Below are 21,064 nucleotides of genomic sequence, written 5' to 3'. Positions count from 1 at the left end.
AGAAAATACAACTGCTGTAATTTCAGAATCATTAAATATATAGCATAATCAATTTATAAGAAATTAATCAGTCTATTTGGAGGTCTAAATAAGTACAGTAGGAGGGATGAGATGAAACTGCTATCAGATGACGTTATTGCAAGTGATAGACCACAACATTTAAGCTAAATAAAGAAACAAATGAGATCAGGAAGGGTCTATTTAGGATAAAAAGATAAAAATTCTGGGGGTGTCCATGAATTTTTAGAATAGGTGCTGTCTTAGTCCATTTTGTGCTGCTATGACAGAATACTTGAGACTAGGTAATTTATAAAAACTAGGGATTTATTTCTTACAGCTCTAGAGGCTGGGAAGTCCAAGTCAAGAGGGCCTGCATCTGGGAAGGAGGCGCCTCCTTGGTGCATCAACCCATGGCAAAAGGGAGAGAGAGGATGTGGGGCCACGGAGGAAAAGGGGCCAAACTCATCCTTTTATCAGGAACCCAATCCCGCAATAACTAATGCCCCCCTGAGATAATGGCATTAATCTATTCATGAGGGCAGAGTCCTCACGATCTCTTAAAGGTTTCACCTCTCAACACTGTTGCACTGAGAATTAAGTTTCCAATACATGAACTTTCGGGGACATGAATATTCATGAAACAATCCCCACTGCAGTGGTATTCAGAGGCAGAGCCTGGCCAAGCGCAGTGGCTTAGCTTGTAATCCCAGCACTTTAGGAGGCCTGCTTAAGGCCAGGAGTTTGTGACCTCCCTGGGCAACAAAGCAAGACCCCATCTCTACAAATTTTTTTTTTTTTAATTAGCTGGACATGGTGGCATGCCCATGTAATCCCAGCTACTTGGGAGGCTGAGGCAGGAGGACTGACTGAGCCCAGGAGTTTGAGGCTGTAGTGAGCTGTGACTGTGCCCCTGCACTCCAGCCTGGGCAACACAGCGAGATCCTATCTCCAAAAAGGAAAAATGAAGTGAGGTCTTTGGGACAATTAAAGGATTAATGTCCCTATAAAAGAGGCTGCAGAGTGAGCTTGCTCCTCTTGCTATCCTGCCACATGGGGAAACTGTGTTCCTACCCACTGGAGGATGCAGCAACAAGGTGCCATGTTGGAAGCAGAAAGCAGCCCTCACTAGAAACACAACCTGCCTGTGCCTTGATCTTAGACTCTCCAGCCCCCAAACCATGACAAATAAATTTCTATTATTTATAATTTACCCAGTCTGTGGTATTTTGTTATAGCAGCACAAATGAACCAAGGCAACCAGTATAGTAGGCACAAAAGTATGAGAGCTATGAAAGAATAAAAAGGTTGCTATGAAAGTTCCCTTTGAGGCTGGGCACGGTGGCTCACGCCTGTAATCCCAGCACTTTGGGAGGCTGAGGCGGGCGGACCACTTAAAGTCAGGAGTTCGAGACCAGCCTGGCCAACGTGGTGAAACCCCGTCTCTACCAAAAATGCAAAAATTAGCTGGATGTGGTGGCGGGCACCTGTAAGCCCAGCTACTTGGGAGACTGAGGTAGGAGAATTGCTTGAACTCAGGAGGTGGAGGTTGCAGCGAGCCAAGTCACGCCACTGCACTCCAGCCTGGGTGATAGAGCGAGACTCCGTCTCAAAAAAAAGAAAGTTCCCTTTTTCAGAATTTAAGATTTCAAATTTAGGCAATCCTAGGGTATAATGAGGACATAAAATAGGTTTAATCCTATCAAAACAAATTAAAAAATAAAGATTATGAGATTTCTATGCTTATATATAAGCTATTAAAATAAAAAGACACCTAAACAATAGGTGTTAAATATAAGAAGCATAAAACAGAGTTCCTGCCCAGGCAATTTATAATTGTTTTATACCAATTTACAGACTTCTAAAAGAGAGACTAGAAACACTTCCAGGTGTCTAGAGACAGAAGACACGAATGGTTAGATGGGGCTAAACAAAAGGGAAGGTAAAATAGGTGCGAAATAGACAAATATGAGAAAGTAGAACATCAATAAATTGACTACAAGAAGCAAATACAGTAGTCCTCATTTAAAATCGTAGATAGGTTCTTGTAAACTGTGACTTCAAGCAAGAAACCATACAGCAGGTCCTTAAATAACACTGTTTTTTTTCAATGTCATTTTGTTATAATGTTTGTAAGAAAACAAATTGGTATCCATGAGGCTAAGGCAGGAGAATCGCTTGAACCCGGGAGGTGAAGGTTGCAGTGAGCCAAGATCATGCCACTGCACTCCACCCTGGGGGACAGAGTGAGATTCCATCTCAAAAAAAAAAAAAAAAAAAAAGAGAAGAGAAAAGAAAACAAATTGGTTTCATTAAATGTCACTGTGCTTAAAGTCACATATTCTGAGAACCTATCAACAACGTTAAGTGAGGACTTACTGTACAGGATTTATTATTTCTTAAGTTTCTCCATCTGTCAAGAGTAACAACATCTGCTTTACTCGCCTCCAAGAGCTATTGCCAGATAACAAACAAAATTATTTTTAAATATGAAGGATAAAAGAATGTTGCTTATAATAACAAAAACCTGGCAACAACCTAAATGACCATCAGTAGAAGGCTAAATAACTGTAGGATATTAACACAATTGACCACTACACGGCAATTAAAAGGAATGTACCAGACCTACAGGTTACAGGTACAAACATAGATAGATACATACAAAAAAGCTGTATTGTTTATGGATATGCATACATGTAGTAAGAGTATATAAGCAAACATGGGAATGATTTTAAAACAAATTCAACATAAAGATTATCTCACTCCTGGGGCGGAAAGAAGATAATAAGCTCAAGAGGGATAACAAGGAAAAATCTTCAATTCTACCTGTATTGTTTCATTTCTTAAAAAAAATCTGAAGCCAATATTACAAACTGTTAAGATTGGGCAAAGCTAGATAATAATAGATACATAAGTATTCACCTTATTCTTTATCCTTGAAATATTTCAGAATACAAATAGGTAAAACATTATCACATAATAAATATAGTATATTATTAATAACAATGCTCACTTAAATGAAACTTTAAGAATGTCTAATAAATCCTCAAAACTTTAAGACATGCTTATAGTCGATATACTGCATGTAATTTGAAAAGTATTTGACATTTTCTGGATTTGGTACGTTAATACTTGACAGAAAAAAAGAAATGACAGAACTATCCTACAAATCTATATTTAAATCATAAAGGTATTTAAGCCCCCGCAATGATGAGGTAATAAATGGTTTTCTTCTCCGTATAATTTTTCACAAATAGCACTATTTTCATAATCAGAAAAAAATGTTTTAAAGGGGGAAAAAATCAACTGTCTTGATTATGTAATTCTTAAGTCTTTTAAAAACTTCTTCACAGAAATGTTTTCTTCTTCATTTAGTGCTTCCAAATTTCTAAGCAAATAAACAATTTTGAGGCCATAAAACTGTTCAAAATTAATGACTAATATGTACACTTCAAAAAAGTTTTTTAAAACAGATGGAAAAGAAGACAAGTACTTTTAAACATATTGCAACATAAGAAATGATCCATGAAAATCTATGATTTTCGCACCTACTGCATTCCATATCTTCAGGCCAAGGAACACCAAACATCTCCATGAGCTTCGAACACTCACTGTAAGCCCGCTGACACAGCCTACGACAGGGAAGTGTGACACGTCCATATTCCATACAAATAGGAGCATAGAGTGCACAAAGAAAAGGCCGGAAATCCCGAGAACAATCCAGATTCACCATAGGGTGGAATGGCTAGGGAAAAGTTAAAATTGAATAATTAGTTAAAGAGCTGTATACAAGTTAAAGCTTTCTATAAAAATGCAACATTCTCTTTCTCATTACAAGAAAATTCTGAGGGTTATTAAAATTTTCTGAAGGGGAGTTTTTGTTTTTTTAAACAAAACTGTCCTAGCCCTACCCCTGAAGATTCTAATTTAGTTAAATGTGAGGTGTATCCCAGAATCTATATGTATAGTTTAGGTATTACAGGTGATATTGATGAAGAAGCAGGGTTGAGAACCACTGACAATATCCATTTTACAAAGAATAAATCCACAAAAGACATGCACCAAATGTTCAAAAGTGTGACTAGATTGGTGATGGGATTATAAGAAATTTTCGTTTTCTTCCTTTAAGTATTTCTTTCTTTCTTCCTTTTTTTTTTTTTTTTTTTTTGGTTGTTGTTTTTTTTGAGATGGAGTCTCACTCTGTCGCCCAGGCTGGAGTGCAGTGGCATGATCTCAGCTCACTGCAACCTCTGCCTCCCAAGTTCAAGCAATTCTCCTGCCTCAGCCTCCTGAGTAGCTGCGATTATAGGCATGCACCACCATGCCCAGATAATATTTGTATTTTCAGTAGAGATGGGGTTTCCCCATGTTGGCCAGGCTGCTCTCAAACTCCCGACCTCAAGTGATCCGTGTGCCTCAGACTCCCAAAGTGCTGGGATTACAGGTGTGAGCCACCACACCTGGTCTCCTTTAAGTATTTCAATTTCTGAATCTTCTTCAATTAACAATTGTCAACAGGAGAGAGAGGACAACCAGTAATGGGAGAAAAACTGGGAGAAGGAGAGGAAGGTAAGTAGTAATATAGTAGTAAATTAGGCATTGAGGGCGGGGAAAGTTCTCTCACTTTGGGCTCAAATTTTATTGTGTTTTTTTTTTTTTTTTAAAGACAGGGTCTCGCTCTGTCACCCAGGCCAGAGTGCAGTGACAGGATCTCGGCTCACCACAACCTCTGCCTCCTAGGCTCAAACAATCCTCCCACCTCAGCCTCCTGAGTAGCTGGGACTACAGGCACGCACCACCACACAGGGTTAATTTTTGTATTTTTTGTAAAGACAGGGTCTCGCCATGTTGCCCAGGCTGGTCTCAAACTCTTGGGCTCAAGCGATCTGTCCATCTCAGCCTTCCAAAGTGCTGGGATTACAGGCATGAGCCACCATGCCTTTTTCAAATTTTAAACAGAGTTCTTTATACTGTGAAATCACATGATATAAACAAACTAATGCTGTAAGCTAATATTAAGGGCAAAAAAATAGTAGCCCCAAACATAAAACCACAATAAAATAATCATTTCAACCACAGGAATAGATAAAATATCCCAAGGATGTGCATCTGGGCTTTTGACTATGGAATATTTTTTGCATTTATTTATATAATAGTTTGAGTCATTGCTGATTTTGAAGTGGTTAGAGATATTCTTACTACCAGGCCTTTCAAATGTGGATGAATCAATTTGTTTCTGCACTGATGTATATTATTTTCCAGAGCCTCCTATACATAATACAATTAGAAAATCAAGAGTCACTTATAGAAACTGATGTCAAAGAACTATAAAATGAATAACTGATATATAACAATAAACTATCTATGACTTTCACTTCTAAGAAAGAGCACTCTGTATTAGACCAATGTTTCCATCAAGAACAACTTAAAAACAGAAAAAATTTTAAGTTATCTATTTAAAACCACTGGAAAACTGCTAAAGAACATTAGAGGGAATAAGAATTCAAAGAGAAGGAAAGCACAAACAGGTAGCCTGATACGTACAGCCACTTTTTAAAGGTCATATTTGTTGAACTGGGCGTAAGACAAGAGGCTAGGAATCAAGCTTTGCCTAGGCTGTGCTGGAGAACCTGAGAAACCAGCAGAGCTATAGGTGGTCTTGTGAGGCTATAGAGACAAAATGGGAAATGAAAGAAACAAGATCTAAATGAGAAGAAGTGGGAAGGACTGAGTCTAACACAAAGCCAGTTTTCCCTATGTGTATCTCAAAATTCTAAAGCTACACAGGGAAGGAAGCTAAGAAGCTAAGCAGAAAGAGAACAGAGTAGAGATTTTGGCAGTCATGTCAGTCTAAAGAGACATGAATTACTGTTCAACCTCTGCACAGCATCTCAACATACCAGACTTTCTGCTGAGAAGTCCTGAATGACTACACCCTAGTGGCAGAGACAAATCAGAGGCAGAGACCTACCAACATTGCAACGCAGCCTCTACTCAGCTCAGTTACTGACTGAATTAAAGTGATCTGCTGGCTGGACGCAATGGCTCACGGCTGTAATCTCAGCACTTTGAGAGGCTGAGGCAGGAGGATCACCTGAGCTCAGGAATTTGAGACCAGCCTGGGCAAAACAGCAAGACTATCTCTACTTAAAAAAAAAAAAAAAAAGCCAGGCATGGTGGCAGATGCCTGTAGTCCCAGCTACTTGGGAGGCAGAGGCAGGAGGATCACTTCAGCCCAGGAGTTCGAGGCTGCAGTAAGCTATGATCAAAGCTGCAGTGAGCTATGATCACATCACTACATTCAGCCTGGGAGACAGAGGGAGACCCTGTCTCTAAAATAAATAAATAAAAATAAAGTGCTAATTGCATTTATGTGCTAAGCAGAAAAGAGGATTAATCTTTTCTATAGCAACATAACATATCTGGAATCTCACTAATATTTTATAATGTCTAGCACTTAGTAAAAAATTACTGGGCATCCCAAGAGACAGGGTGATATAACTGAAAACCAAAAAATAAAAAATAAAAAAATGTGGTGATCCAGCTATTAGAGTTAACAGACAAGCCTGTATATAACAATGACTAATATCTTCAATAAAAGATTAAAAATTCATCAGAAAATTAGAATTTATTATAAGAATCAAATTAAAATTCTATAATTGAAATATATAATTACTGAAATTAAGAACTTATTAGAGATATCAGAAGATAGGACTGGCAAAACAGAAAACAAGGCAATAGAAAATATTCAAACAGAAAGAAGGTCACAGACCAAAAAATACAGAAAAAAGGGTAAGAAACATGTAAAACACACAAAAAAGATCTAACACATGTAAATGCAATCTCAAAAGGACAGATCAGTAAGAACGGGGCAGAGGCAATATACACAAAGATGATGGCTAAGGATTTTCCAAAACTGGTTAAAGATAACCACTTACAGATTTGAGAAGTTGTGCAAACCGCAAGAAGGATAAATACAAGAAAACCTCAGCTAGGTGTATCTTATTTAAACGGTTGAAAACCAAAGCAAAATATGTTAAGGGCAGTCAGTGGAAAAAAGACATATTACCTTCAAGGAAGCGACAGTAACTTTCAGAGCTGACTTCAGAAAACCACGTAACAATGGAATGGCTTATTTAAAAAGCTGAGTGAAAATAACTGCAAACCTATAATCTCTAGCCAGTAAAAATATTATTTACAAATGAAGGCAAATACACTTTCAGATAGACAAAAACAGAAAAATTAGCCATCAGCAAACTGCACTAAAAGAAATGCTTGAAAGTTCTTTAGACAGAAGGGAAATGATCTAAGATGAAAATTAAAAATGAATTAAGAGCAACAAAAGGGATGACTGTGGGAAAATATAAATGAACACTCTGTGCCAACAAAAATAATATCATCTTAAAATACATGTAAAATTAACATGCATTATAGTAAAGTGGAAAAGGTGGAGCGTCAGAAGAACACTAATGGGGGAATGGTTGAAGTAATTATTTCTATTAGAATATTATAAGTCAAAAGTACACGTCATAATTTTTAGGGTAAACAATAAAAGAATGCACAACTAACAAAGTAACAGAGAGGAAAACAAACAATAAAAAGAAGGCAAGATAAGAGAGAAAAAAAGAATGCAAAATAGTTTGAACAAATTAAAATCAAATAGTAAGACGGTAGATATAAACCCAAGTAGATCAATGAAAATTTTAAAAACCACCAACAGAAAATTATAAAAAATTATTCCATTTATAAGAGCATCAAAAATAATAAATACTTAGGAATAAATTTATCCAATGTCATGTAAGTCAGAAAACTATAAAATATTGTTGATGGAAACTGAAGACCTAAATAAACAGAAAGACATCCTGTGTTCATGGTTTGGAAGATAATGTTGTTCAGATGGCAGTACTCCCAAAAGAGACCTACAGATTCGGTGTAATCCCTTCAAAAATCCCAACGGCCTTCTGTTGTTGCAGAAATGGAAAAGCTGGTCCTAAAATTCATATGGAATTACAAGAGACTCTGAATAGCCAAAACAATCTTGAAAAAGAACCAACTGGAGTACGCATATTTTCCAATTTCAAAACTTATCACAAAGCTATTATAGGAATCAAAAGTGTGTACTAGATAAGGACAGACATATAGCTTAATGGGATAGAATTAGGAGTCCAGAATTAAACCATCACATGTATAGCCAATTCATTTTCAACAAAGATGCCAAGACTGTTCAATGGGAAAAAAGTCTCTTCAACAAAAGATACTGAACAAGAGAAAATCCATATGCAAAAGCATAACGTTAGACTCTTACCTTACCTTATATACAAAAATCAACTCAAAATTTATCAAAGGCCTAAGTATAAAAGCATAATCTATGAAACTCATAGAAGAAAACACAGGGGCAAATCTCCATGACCTTGGATTTAGCAGTGGTTTCTTAGATATGAAACCAAAAGCACAAGTTGAAAAGAAAAAAATTGGCAACCTGGACTTCAACAAAAATAAAAGCTTTTGTATACGGAAGGACACTATCAGGAGAGTGAACAGACAACCAACAGAACGGAAGAAAATATTTGATGTTCAAGCCTCTCTAAAATAATAATTGGTTTCAGCTGATGCCAGGGAAAGGCAGTCTCCCAACAGATAAGAAAAACCTGAAACTGGTGATCAGCAGCTTTCCGATAAGATCTCAGGAGCTGAGGGAGTGGGCTCAAACATGCTAAGAGGCAAAACAGCAGCGTTTTACTGGTGTATGACCTTCCTCTAGGAAGGCTAGACTGGTAAGGAAGGAATGCGTCAAGTGAGCATGCATACAACTCCAGTAAACACACTGTACATGCAGCCCCTTCCCAAGTGCTAGCAGGCTACTGCGCATGCGGACAGCCCACCCCAGGGGAAGACTCAGGGGAGAAGACACAGAAGTATGCCAACATATAAAACCATAAGTCAAATCAAACCGTGCACTTGATCTCTCAAGTCACCCGCTTGGCCTTCTTCCAAGTGTACTTTACTTCCTTTCGTTCCTGCCCTAAAGCTTTTTACTGAACTTTCACTCCTGCTCTAAAACTTGTCTCAGTCTCCCGAGACTCTGCCTTACGTCCCTCAATTGATTTCTTCTGAGGAGACAAGAACTGAGGTTGCTGCAGACCCGTATGGATTCACTGCCACTGGTAACATACTTTGGTGCTGTGTGACTTGGATACATTCCAATGCTAACACAAGCACTGTTCAAAATGCCTTACACATATTATCTCATTTAACCTTCACAACAATCCTATAAGGTAAGTACTATTATTATGAACTCATTTTACAATACATGTGAAGAAAACGAGATATAGAAAACTAAGTAATTTATCCAACATCACACAACTACAAAGATAGACCCAGGATTAAGGCAAATCTTGGCATTCTTATCCAGAGCCCTTGCATTTAACAAATTTGTTGTACTTAAATCTCTCTATGCTTCAGTTTCCTCTTCTGTAAAATGGTCTTAATAACCCATAAGTAAAAAGATAAAGTTAGCATACAGAACACAATTAATAAATGATAGCTTGAAAGGGATTGGGGAATAGGTGCAAGTTAATAGAGCTGTAGCAGGCCTACTTGGTGGGCATAAGGAGGAACCCTGCTAAATTCTCTGTTCTCAACTGCCAAGTGAGACAGTTTTTAAAACAGGAATGAAGTTTTTAAAAAGCAAAACAAAACACAGATGAATCTCAAAATCATTATACTGAGTGAAAGAAACCAGACCTAAAGAAGTAGATACGGCATGATTCTATTTATACAAAACTCTAGAAAATGGAAACTAATCCATAATGAAAGAAAGCAGATCAGTGTTGCTTGGAGCAGGCAGTAGAGAGCGGGGTGACTACAAAGCAGCACAAGAAAGCTTTTCAGGTGATGGAAATGCTCTGTATCTTGACTGTGGTGATGGTTTCACAGGATCTGTCAAAACTCATCAAACTGAATGCTTTATGTGAGGGCAGTTTACTGTACTCACATTATATCTCAATAAAGCTGTTACATAAAAACAAATACAAATATTAATATTTTTCAAATAAGCAAATTGCCCTGATTTTTTTTATCCTTAACAATTTTTGACCTCAGCAAAATCAAAATTAAATGAGGTAGCCTGAACACTAAAAATCTGAGAACAAATGTATAACATAAGAAATACTATGAAAGCTCTATGAAGTATAGAAAAGGAAGTTTAGCTAACTGAATTATAAAGATTCTTATTGAGTACTTCCCTAAACCATAATACTTTTGTTCACTAAATCAAGACCAGGGTATAGGAAGTTTACAACTGGAAAGTAACTTTCTAAAATTAAATTTCTGGTTTCTACAACAAAGGTGCACTACAGGGAACCTTCCATTCTTTGTTCAAATTCAAATCAACCAAGCCTTTGTGCTACCATTCTCTTTCTTCTTTCAAATTTCCATTCCTGTTACCATAGGAACCTGCTAGCTGACAAGCCTTCAAGCATAGCAACAGCCCAAGCTTAGCAAGGACGTGCAGAGGGGACCCAGTCAAAGGCCAAAATTTGACTCACGAGAATCAGAATTCCAACCTTTGTCACTCTACAAAGGGTCTGGTAGCCATAGAAACTGTACCCTATGGGGTTTGGGAGTATTATGACTAAATTCACTAAACATAAAACCAAATGTGGAATGGTCTTGAAAATTTAAAAATGGCTATTTCAGATCCCTTAGAATGAGAAATTATTCAAAAACAACTTTTCAGAATAACTGTAAGTGACTAAAAATGACACCTTTTAAAAATCCCCTTTCTGTAACAATAAAATGCCTAATGAGAAAAGGTCCAAACTTTAAGAATTATTTTGTATTAAATAAAAAAACAAAAAACTTTAGGTTTGTAAAAACGCCTTTAATCCCACAGATTTATTTTCCTGTTCAAACCTTAATTTTTAAAAATGTTCTGTGATAGCATATTAAATACCTTCCAATACTTTTTCAGTGAGTTTTTTACAGAAATTTCTCATTATCACAGAAGAATATGTATTTTCACAAGTCAAAGCAGAGTTCCCAGAGAGGTCCATAAATCTGACTTTCCTATAGGAAGTAAACTTTTAATATTTCCAATATCATGGACAGTTCTGAATTAAGTCTCAAAAGATAAAGCTTTACAAACCAAATTCCAATGTATTTAATAATTTAAGACAAGTAAATCACTTTATAGTGATCTGTCACACAAGAAAATATATTAAAAATTTCAGAAGCTGCTATTTTTTTTGTCCTAAAGTCTGAAATGACTAAATGCAATTATCTACTACTTGTATTTAGACGTTTAATTCCTGGCTGGTTTCTCCTCACACCAGGCTTCTTAGGCCACTTTGCTAGATGTTTGTTTAGGGAAAACCACCTTATTAATATTAATCTCAAAAAATAATAAAGTAAATGTTTGATAATGCATGTATTCTAAAGATTAACACCATGAATTCTATAAATGTAGTAAAAGAAGTTTCATTTTCTAAAAAGCCTATCCATAAAATGTTAATAATTATTGTTATATGGGTGTACATTATACTATTCTCTTAAAATAAAAACCACAGTAAAAAAATGTGTCTTTCAAAGTTCATTTAAATACCATCTGCAATTTGAAGCCTTCCATGACTCCTTCAACATATTCTCTCTTTGAATCACCTTAGCACTTTGCTTTTTTGCGGTATTTACCAAGTTCTTCCCTATATTGTACTTATCCAATCAAAATATATTTAATAAATACTAAATCTTAGACCCTGCACCAGGAGCTGAGCAAAAAAGGACAGTTGAAATTTTTTAAAAATAAAATTTCTTTACTAGTTTTACTATTTTAAAAGCATAATGTGTTCCTTACAGAAAAAACAGAAAATGCACATGTACCCTAGAACTTAAAGTATAATTTAAAAAAAAATGAAGAACAGAAAACACAAACTACTAATTCAGGAACAACCAATATTGGTCCTGGTGAAAATTCCACCCGATCACTCACTCTGAATGAACATGCATATATGTTTTTCAACCAAACCAGGATGATACCATACTAATGTTTTGCTATCTACCTTACTTTATTTTTTCAACCTAACAATGGATCAAGTACAACAGAATTTTGATAAGCAAAGATGGAGAATATGCATGCAGAAGAAACATGAAAGGCCTAGAAATGAGAAAGTTGTGTTGCTTTCTTTGCTTAATTACACCACTTATAAGTACAAACACATAATGTTGAATTCAAGTCACTTTGACACCCTGTCCCCTACCCCCCAAAAAATAGAAAAAGAAAAAAGAAAAGTAAAATACTAGTATTCAAAAGTATGTGGTAACCTTGGTACTGGAATTACCATTACCATCCCCACCAACCACAGAACTATTTATAACCCTAGGAGATTAAGAGCTTAGGTATAGCACTAAAACCAAAATCAATTACTACTGCCACATCTAAGGGATTTAGGGTTTATAAAGTTCATGAATTAATTCAAACATTTATTTAGCAGTTACTATGTGTGAGGTTCTGTGTCGGGTACTAGGCATACAAAGATGAATAAAGACAAGCTCTACTTTGAAGGGGTTAAATTCTAGCAGAAGGAATAAAACCGTAAACAATTCCAACATAATAATATACACACAAAAATAGAGGTACATATAAAACACACTGGTGAGTATGGAGAAGAGAGTCACTAACTTCTAGGCATCCCAGGTTTCTTAAGGAAATAACATCCACACCATGCCTTGAAAATTAAGATATTACCAAAGGGGATACTACAAGAGCCTTCCAGGCAGAGATGGCATTTACAGACTCGACAGACTTAAGGAATGCTAAATAAGTAGAAGCCAATTTGTGAAAGTCTATTATGCTTTGGATTTGATCCTCCAGGCAAGGATTGGCACTGTTATTTTATTTTTTATTTTTGTGAGATGGAGTCTCACTCCATTACCCAGACTGGATGGAGTACAGAGGCGCAATCTCGGCTCACTGCAACCTCTGCCTCCCGGTTCAAGCTATTCTCCTGCCTCAGCCTCCCAAGTAGCTGGGACTACAGGCACACGCCACCACGCCCAGCTAATTTTTGTATTTTTAGTAGAGACGGGGTTTCACCATGTTGGCCAGGCTGGTCTTGATCTCTTGACCTTATGATCCGCCTGCCTCGGCCTCCCAAAGTGCTGGGATTACAGGTGTAGACCCACTGTGCCCGGCCAATTTTTGTATTTTTAGTAGAGACAGGGTTTTCCCATGTTGGTCAGGCTGGTCTCAAACTCCTGACCTCAAGTGATCCGCCCACCTCAGACTCCCAAAGTGTTGGGATTACAGGCATGAGCCACCGCACCTTGCCGGCAATGTTATTTTATTTAATTAATTTATTTTTGAGACGGAGTCTCACTCCGTCGCCCAGGCTGGAGTGCAGTGGCATGATCTCGGCTCACTGCAACCTCTGCCTCCCGGGTTCAAGCAATTCTCCTGTCTCAGCCTCCCGAGTAGCTGGGATTACAGGTGCCCACCACCACGCCCGGCTAATTTTTGTATTTTTAGTAGAGATGAGGTTTCACCATATTGGTCAGGCTGGTCTCCAACTCCTGACCTTTGGTGATCCGCCCGCCTTGGCCTCCCAAAGTGCTCAGATTATAGGCCTGAGCCACCGTGCCCGGCCCACTGTTATTTTAAAAAGCAATTTTCACATATCTCGTTTGATCCTTATAACCAATTCTATTTTAATGATGGCACATGGATATTATATTGTTACTGTCCACAGTTGATAAGTAGCAAAACTTGGGCTTGAACTGCTTTGTCTCTGAATTTCATACTCTTGCTGGTATTAAGAACCCTCATGTATCAATAATTATGAAGGTGTTTCTGTCTCTGTAAAGTAGGTGATGAAAATCATTGAGACACCATTTCCCACCTATCATACTGGTTTAAAACAAACAAACATGACAACATATTATTTTGGTAAAGCTGTGAAGAAACAGATACTCTCAAACATTACTAGTGGGAATGCAAAATAGTACAACCCCTATAGAGAGGTCTGGCAATATCAAGGAAAGTAACACATACATTTATACTTCTAGGAACCTATCCCAAAAATACACTAGTCAAAATGTGAAAACACACTTGCAACATTGTAACAGTAAAAGACCAGAAACACAGTTGTTTCCTGTGTCCATCAACAGACATTGAATAATACTGTATATCCAATACAATGGAGTAAAATTTAGCTATAAAAAAATAAGGATCATGTCATCATACTCATGAAGACAGCTATTATTAAAAACAAAAAACAAAAACAAAAACAAAAAAAAACAGAAAATACCTAGTGTTAGCCAAGATGTGGAGAAATTGGAATCTTGTGTATTACTGGTGGAAATGTAAAATGGTACCACCATATGGAAAACACTTTGACAGTTCTTCAAAAAATTAAACATGGAATTAACATATGACCCAGCAATTCCACTTCTGACTACAAACCCCAAATAATTTAAAGCAGGAACTCAGATTGTACATTTATATTCATAGCAACACTATTCATAATACTCCAATGGTAGAAACAACCCAAGTGTCCATTGATGGATAAATGGATAAGCCAAATGTGTTATATACCTACAATGGAATACTATTCAGCCTTAAAAAAAAAAGAAAATTCCAACACATGATACATTGATGAACCTTGAGGACGTTATGCTAAATAAAATAAGCCAGTTGCAAAAGGGCAAATACTGTGTGATTCCTCTTATACAAAATACATAAAGTGGTCAACTTCAGAGGCAAAGAAAGTAAAACGGTAGTTGCCAGGGACTAGGGAGGAGAAAAAATGGGGACTGATTTGTTATTTAATGAGTGTAGATTTTCAATTTTGGAAGAAGAGAAAACTCTGGAGATGGAATTGTAATTATGTTACTTAAGTGTATTATGCATATCTTACCACAATTTTAAAAAATTTTAAAATGAGGAATATCTATAAATGCTACTATGAAATATCCGAAATATATTAAGTGGAAAAAAAACCAGTGTGGAGAAAACAAACGTTATAACTGTATCAAAAAAGGTGAAAGAATATAGATATATAAATATTTTATATAAGTGTTATATTTAAGGTTTTTAAATGGAAGGATAAAAACTTTTAAAAAATGACTACCTTTAGGTGGAAGGAAAAAATAAGATAGAGGTGACAGAGGGATAGAAACTAGAGTTCTCTGAATGTACCTTGAAGTATAATTATAAAATAAATTTAAATTAAAAAATTAAAGTCATTCCTCAAAATCAAAATAAAACATATGAACCTGTGTATTGTGTTTAACCACATGAAGAAAAAATATTGCAGTGACTTAAAACACAATAATTTGATTGTACATCCTTGCTGATATACATCCCTAAAGGACAAAAAGAAGTATAAAGAAATCTTTGTCCCTAAAGGACAAAAAGAAATATAAAGAAATCTTAAACTGCTTGCTGTAATCACTGTTAGTAAAAATATTGCTAATATTATTCTGAAACTATATAATGTATGTGTATAATAAATTTGAGGATAAGAGAGTAGAGAAACAAAAATGAATTTAAAGATGCTAAATAAAATCCATGGCCAGGCACGGTGGTTCACATCTGTAATTCCAGCACTTTGGTAGGCCAAGGCAGGTGGATCGCTTGACAGGGTTTGTAGAAACCCTGTCTCTACAAACAAACAAACAAACAAACAAAAAACACAAAAATTAGCCAGGCATGGTGGCATACACCTGTAGTCCCAGCTACTCAGGAGGCTGAGGTAGGAGGATTAACTGAGCCCGCGAGATTAGGACTGCAGTGAGCCGTGATTGTGCCACTACACTACAGCCTGGGTGACAAAGCAAGGCCCTGTCTCAAAAACAAACAACACCCTGCAATATTACTTGAATTGCAAGTATCAGTATAAACTCATGACGGACTTTCCCTTAAAAAAAAAAAAAAAAAAAAGTATTCCCTAGCTGTGTTCATGAAAAGGCCTAAAAATGACTTAGTATCACTAGGCTTAGCACCCAGATAGTGATCTCTTAAGCATCATTTCCAAATAAAAGGAACCAGAGCTTCCTAAAGAAATTGATGATTCAGGGTTTGACGCGGAATTTTATGAAGCGAGCTTGAATCACACCAGAAAGAAAAGAAACTATTAAACACCACTAGGGTGGTGTCAAAAACACTAAAGAGGGCCAGGCGCAGTGGCTCATGCCTGTAATCCCAGTGCTTTGGGAAGCCAAGGCAGGAGGATAGCTTCAGGCCAAGAGTTCAAGACCAGCCTGGGCAACATAGTGAGACCTTGCCTCTACAAAAAAAAAGTTCTTTAAAATTAGCCAGGCATGATGGCATGTACCTGTAGACCCTACTTTGGAGGCTGAGGTAGGAGGATTGTTTGAGCTTAGGAGCTTCAGGCTACAGTGAGCTATGATTGCTCCACTGCACTCCAGCCTGGGTGACAGAGCAAGACCTTGTGTCAAAAACAAAACACTCAGGAGCTACCATGTAGAGGCTCCCACTACCAAAGATGGAATATTTTGAGCCTCAATAATCACTGTGATAGATTTAAAACATCAAATATGTTAAAAAAAAAAAATCCTTGAGTTCACAATGAAACTTAAACAAAAAAAAAACAAAAAACAACCCTTACTGGTCACCTTTGATGGATGCTTGGGAATCAACTAATTATTCTAAAAACTAATAACGGGGGAACATGCAAGCACTTATCCTATCTTTCTTATATAAACTGTATATGAAAGTAATCCAATGAGAAGTTTCCAAATATTCCAGCTAAGAAATGAAGAAAGGGTGACAGAATTAGAGTATCACCATTTTGCAAACCCCTAACAAAACTATTGGTCTAGGAAATCATCAATCGCTGTTAACATTTATAAAAAGAGTAACAACTTAATATTATGTGCTCCTGGCAGGAGTATGTTAGCTACCTATGAAGTATTCCTTCCACAACAACAATAAAAAACCAAACTGGTGTCTAATCAAGCCTCTACAGTGCCTGTTTACAAAAATAAATGAGACAGAGACATGGTAAACAACACCACAGGGATGCAATCAGCAAAATAAAGACTATGGGGAACTCTATAAGATAAATATATCACAAGAAAAAAGGGGAACAGGAAAGGAAAACCTATAAATTAAAACAGACTTAAGAGACATATCAATTGGATGCAATGTATGAACCCTGATTAGAAAAAGCCAGTATGAAAAAAAATTGTGAAATATGCAAGAGTAATTTGAACATTAATTTGATACTTGACACTGATAAAGGAATAAAGGTATTGTGTTCATATATTTTGAAAGATACCTTACTTTTCGGAGGTATATAACAAAATATTTATGGATGAAATTTTGATATACGAAATTTGTTTCAAGGTGACCCAGAAGGGCATGCAGTGATAATGAAATAAGACTAGCTATGAGTTGGTAATGTTTAAGGCTGGATGCTGGATACATGGCACTTCATTATATTATTCTATTTGTATATAATGGAAATTTCCATAATAAAGTTTTTTAGTAAAAAGCTCAAATTTGAGTTTGGATAACTGAGAGACTGGTTGAAACATACTCTGTTCTTAATGAACCATAAAAGATACAGGATGTTCAGGCTTTTAGGCTCTGTGTTCCTACTAGGATTATTTCACTGCCAGCTTTCCATGCTCCCATTATAAGAAAACCTTAAATCATAAAAAAATCTTTAATGAGAATGACAAAGGAAAACAGGAAACGGAGGCAAACACAAACCATTCCAGGAGTTTTTCCTCTGATTATCCTATAGAGAGGCCTACTTTCCTCTATATATGGGGTGGGGAGGGGCAAGCAATCAACCTCCCAAAGAGATTAAAGATTGCTCGTTCCACACACTAACTGAAATGAAAAAACAGGGTGACAGGCAACAAAGAAGAATGCTCTGTATTCACACAGCACTTTAACTTTTCAAAATTCTTTAACATAAATGCCACTTATCTCACTTGATCTTAACAATAACCCTATAAAATGGCAGGAAAAAAATTTACTTCCTATTGGAAATCAACACAAAGAGGTCTCAAACCTAGTTAGTGACAGAATACAAGTCTCCTATCCCTATTCTAGTGCTTCTTCCACTAATCTGTTCCCGTCCTAGCCAATTTGGTTCAATTATTCAGTATGAGGAAAAGCCTGCCCAGATCTCTTTTATTACCACTAGAGTCGTAAATACCTGATAATAGGTGGCTCAGTAAAGATTGCTACTGACATTTGTTGATTATTGCTCCATGCCGAACAGTTCCCAAAAATTTACTTAGCAATTTGGACAGCTCAAAATGGTTTGGAAGGCTCAGAAGTGAGAATTTTTTTCCTATCAAAAGCTACTCATACACAGGGGAAAAGAGAACGTCAAGTTAACAACTTAGAAAAACGTAGCATGTGTGTTTGCATATTGATGTGCACGTTTTGGAAGGCAGAGATAAAGAAATAAACATATTAGCAAGAACCTTCTTTTCTAACTTAATGGATTGACACTTATCCATTTAAACATGTCCCAATCTCAATAAAAGTACAGAGTATGTACCCTGTAGACACAATGTAAGAACATCCAACTTGTTGATTGTGAATAAAACTTAAAATAACCCAGATTCTGCTCTTTCTCCTATTTGTGGCTAATCTAACTTACTGCCCACATACCATTGTGTTCCAGGCACTCCTTTTAACTCACAAAACAGTAAAGGAATGGACTCCAGCCAGGCGCGGTGGCTCACGCCTATAATCCAGCACTTTGGGAGGCCCAAGTGGGTGGATCGCTTCAGCCCAGGAGTTCGAGATCAGCCTGGGCAACATGGCAAAACCTTGTCTCTAAAAAAATACAAAAAAATTAGCCAGGGGTGGCGGCACACACCTGTAGTCCCAGCTACTTGGGAGGCTGAGGCAGAGGATCACCTGAGCCTGGGAGGTTGAGGCTGTGGTACGCCATGATTGCACAACAGCACTCCGGTGTGGGCCACAGAGTGAGACCATGTCTCAAAAAAAAATAAAAAAAGAAAAAAGGAATGGACTCTAGGCAGGCTTAAAGCCTGGGGCCTGCTGAAAGATGCTACACCTAGGAAACTGTCTTTGAATTCATTCAGTCTCACAGCAAACACTCAAGAGTGTGCTGGGTTTGCTCCAATTACTTGTGCCTGCTAAGCTGGTTCCTGGATCAGTAGAGGGATGGAGGTGGACAGTCATCAGCAGCACTGAGCAGGCTGTGTTGTCTGCTGAGTTTCCACGTCATTTGCTATTAAAGAAACGTTACACTCTCAAACTGTGTTTGATTATTCTGTCAGTGGCATCACTGTCCTGATACGATAAACATGCAATATGCAACTATTCCCAACATTACTTCAAGTCATTAGAGCCTTCTCTTAGAAACTATTACTCACTTAGGTGCTCTCCCCAGAATGTCAATGTCTGAAATTCAAACAGAGGCAACCCCATTGTCACTGAAATATCTAGACTACTTGTGTATATTTGAGAAGTCAGAGAGAGCCTATCATGCTATCACTATGAAAGAATGCCCCATGAACCTACAATGAGTGATGCAAATTCACTGGAGCAAATACATGGTGTTTCTAGTACTTCCCTTTAGATGATTTAGAAATGGAATTTGGAGTAGAATTAATATTTGTGAACCACCTATTGTGTATGATGCATTGTGCTAGCTACTTCATAAATCTCTTATTTAATCCTAACAGCCCTTCAAGGTGTATCATTATACTGCCTTTTCACAAATGAAGAGAACAAAGATCAGGAGTGTTAAGTAACCTGTCCAAAGTCTTAAACCTACTACATGGCGAGCCAAAAGTTGAACCCAAGTCAGGACAAACATCTTTATGACATGCTTCTTATTAACCTATTTGCTTCCCAAAGGAGTTATGATTTAAAATGATACCAGAAATAAAAATGTTTCTAGTTCAATTTTCTGTGAGAAATTGATAGCTTTAATACATAGCAAAGACTACCATGCCTGGAACCAACTTACTGTATTAAACCAATACCCATTTTTATATATCCTAATCTGATAGCCTATACCAATTCTCTCTCTTCAACCACTTAGACCTTGTGTACTCAGAGGAAAAGCAAAAAATGTTTTGTTCAACCTCTACAGCATTTTCAAATATTTGGAATATATAAGATGCCCTCCTTATTTCAAAATCTATGAATAATAATCTTACAAATTTTCTCAGACTTAGGTTAGTCTCCCTCAAAATGATGAACTTTTCGGTTTTATTATAAAATGAAGAATTCCAAAACATGTAGGCTTCCATTTGCTGAAAGCACTATGGAAATAGGCTGAAGAGTAATGTATCAAACATTCCCTCTAAATTATGTTATGTAGCCACGTTAATATGAGAATATGAATTAACGGTAAAAGCTATCACTTACAGAGTACTTACTATGCGCCAAGTACTATACACGGATTTTCACTTTGTACCTTACTGAAGTCTCTAAGTTACAAGCAAAGAAACTATGATGAGAAAGTTCATATAACGTGGCCAAAGTATACAGCTAGAAAGTGGTAGAGGTAGAATTCAAACCCAGGTTTGTTTGCCTCAAAGCCTATGGTCATTACCACCACTGCTTACTGCCTGCTAGTTCTTATCTGGTATATATATCCCTGTCCTCAATTCTAAAACCGTTATAGACAGATATACCCTTATTTAAACCTATTATTAACTATATCAATTAATGTGTCCATAGTTTCTAAATTTGAAATAGTTTCTAAACTAAAATAATTAAGAAATGTCTGAAGAATTACCACTGAAAAATTCAAATAAGGCAGCAAACTTTCATAAAATTCTGAGAGATCAAGAACAGATAATTCGCATTGACAAAAACTTTTTCACTGCTTGGGAGTTATTCTTAAATTTTAAACTTCTGAATGGCTATTATCTCCCATGTTCTGATGTTTCAAATTTCTTTATAAAAGTATAATGTCTAAAATATAAGAGTAACATTCACCAAATGTGAATTCTTCAATCTATTAGAGTCTGAAGCAAAACATATACATTTTTAAATTTAGAAGATATAATTAAAAATAGCATATTATTTTCCTGTTGTTTATCA

At 36.6% G+C, this 21,064-nt stretch overlaps 1 protein-coding gene across 5 annotated transcripts in view; it reads right to left on the bottom strand.

Annotated features, from left to right (window-relative positions):
• The window catches only part of FZD3 (frizzled class receptor 3), an 83,104-nt gene that overhangs the window by 49,698 nt on the left and 12,342 nt on the right, over positions 1-21,064 (bottom strand). For 4 of the 5 annotated variants that reach the window (XM_034965899.3, XM_003830781.5, XM_003830780.4 and 1 more), the window contains one exon: positions 3,546-3,742. The exons of the other annotated variant lie outside the window; for it this stretch is intronic. In XM_034965899.3, coding sequence (XP_034821790.1) covers positions 3,546-3,730 — 185 coding nt within the window. In that variant the 5' untranslated portion in view covers positions 3,731-3,742. The remainder of the gene's footprint in view (positions 1-3,545; positions 3,743-21,064) is intronic. 5 annotated transcript variants of the gene reach the window in all.

This window comes from Pan paniscus, chromosome 7 (assembly GCF_029289425.2).
Source record: "Pan paniscus chromosome 7, NHGRI_mPanPan1-v2.0_pri, whole genome shotgun sequence".
In the NCBI taxonomy this organism is placed as follows: Eukaryota; Metazoa; Chordata; class Mammalia; order Primates; family Hominidae; genus Pan; species Pan paniscus.
Note: the sequence above shows the minus strand (reverse complement) of the source record. Positions and strands in the feature narration are given on the sequence as shown.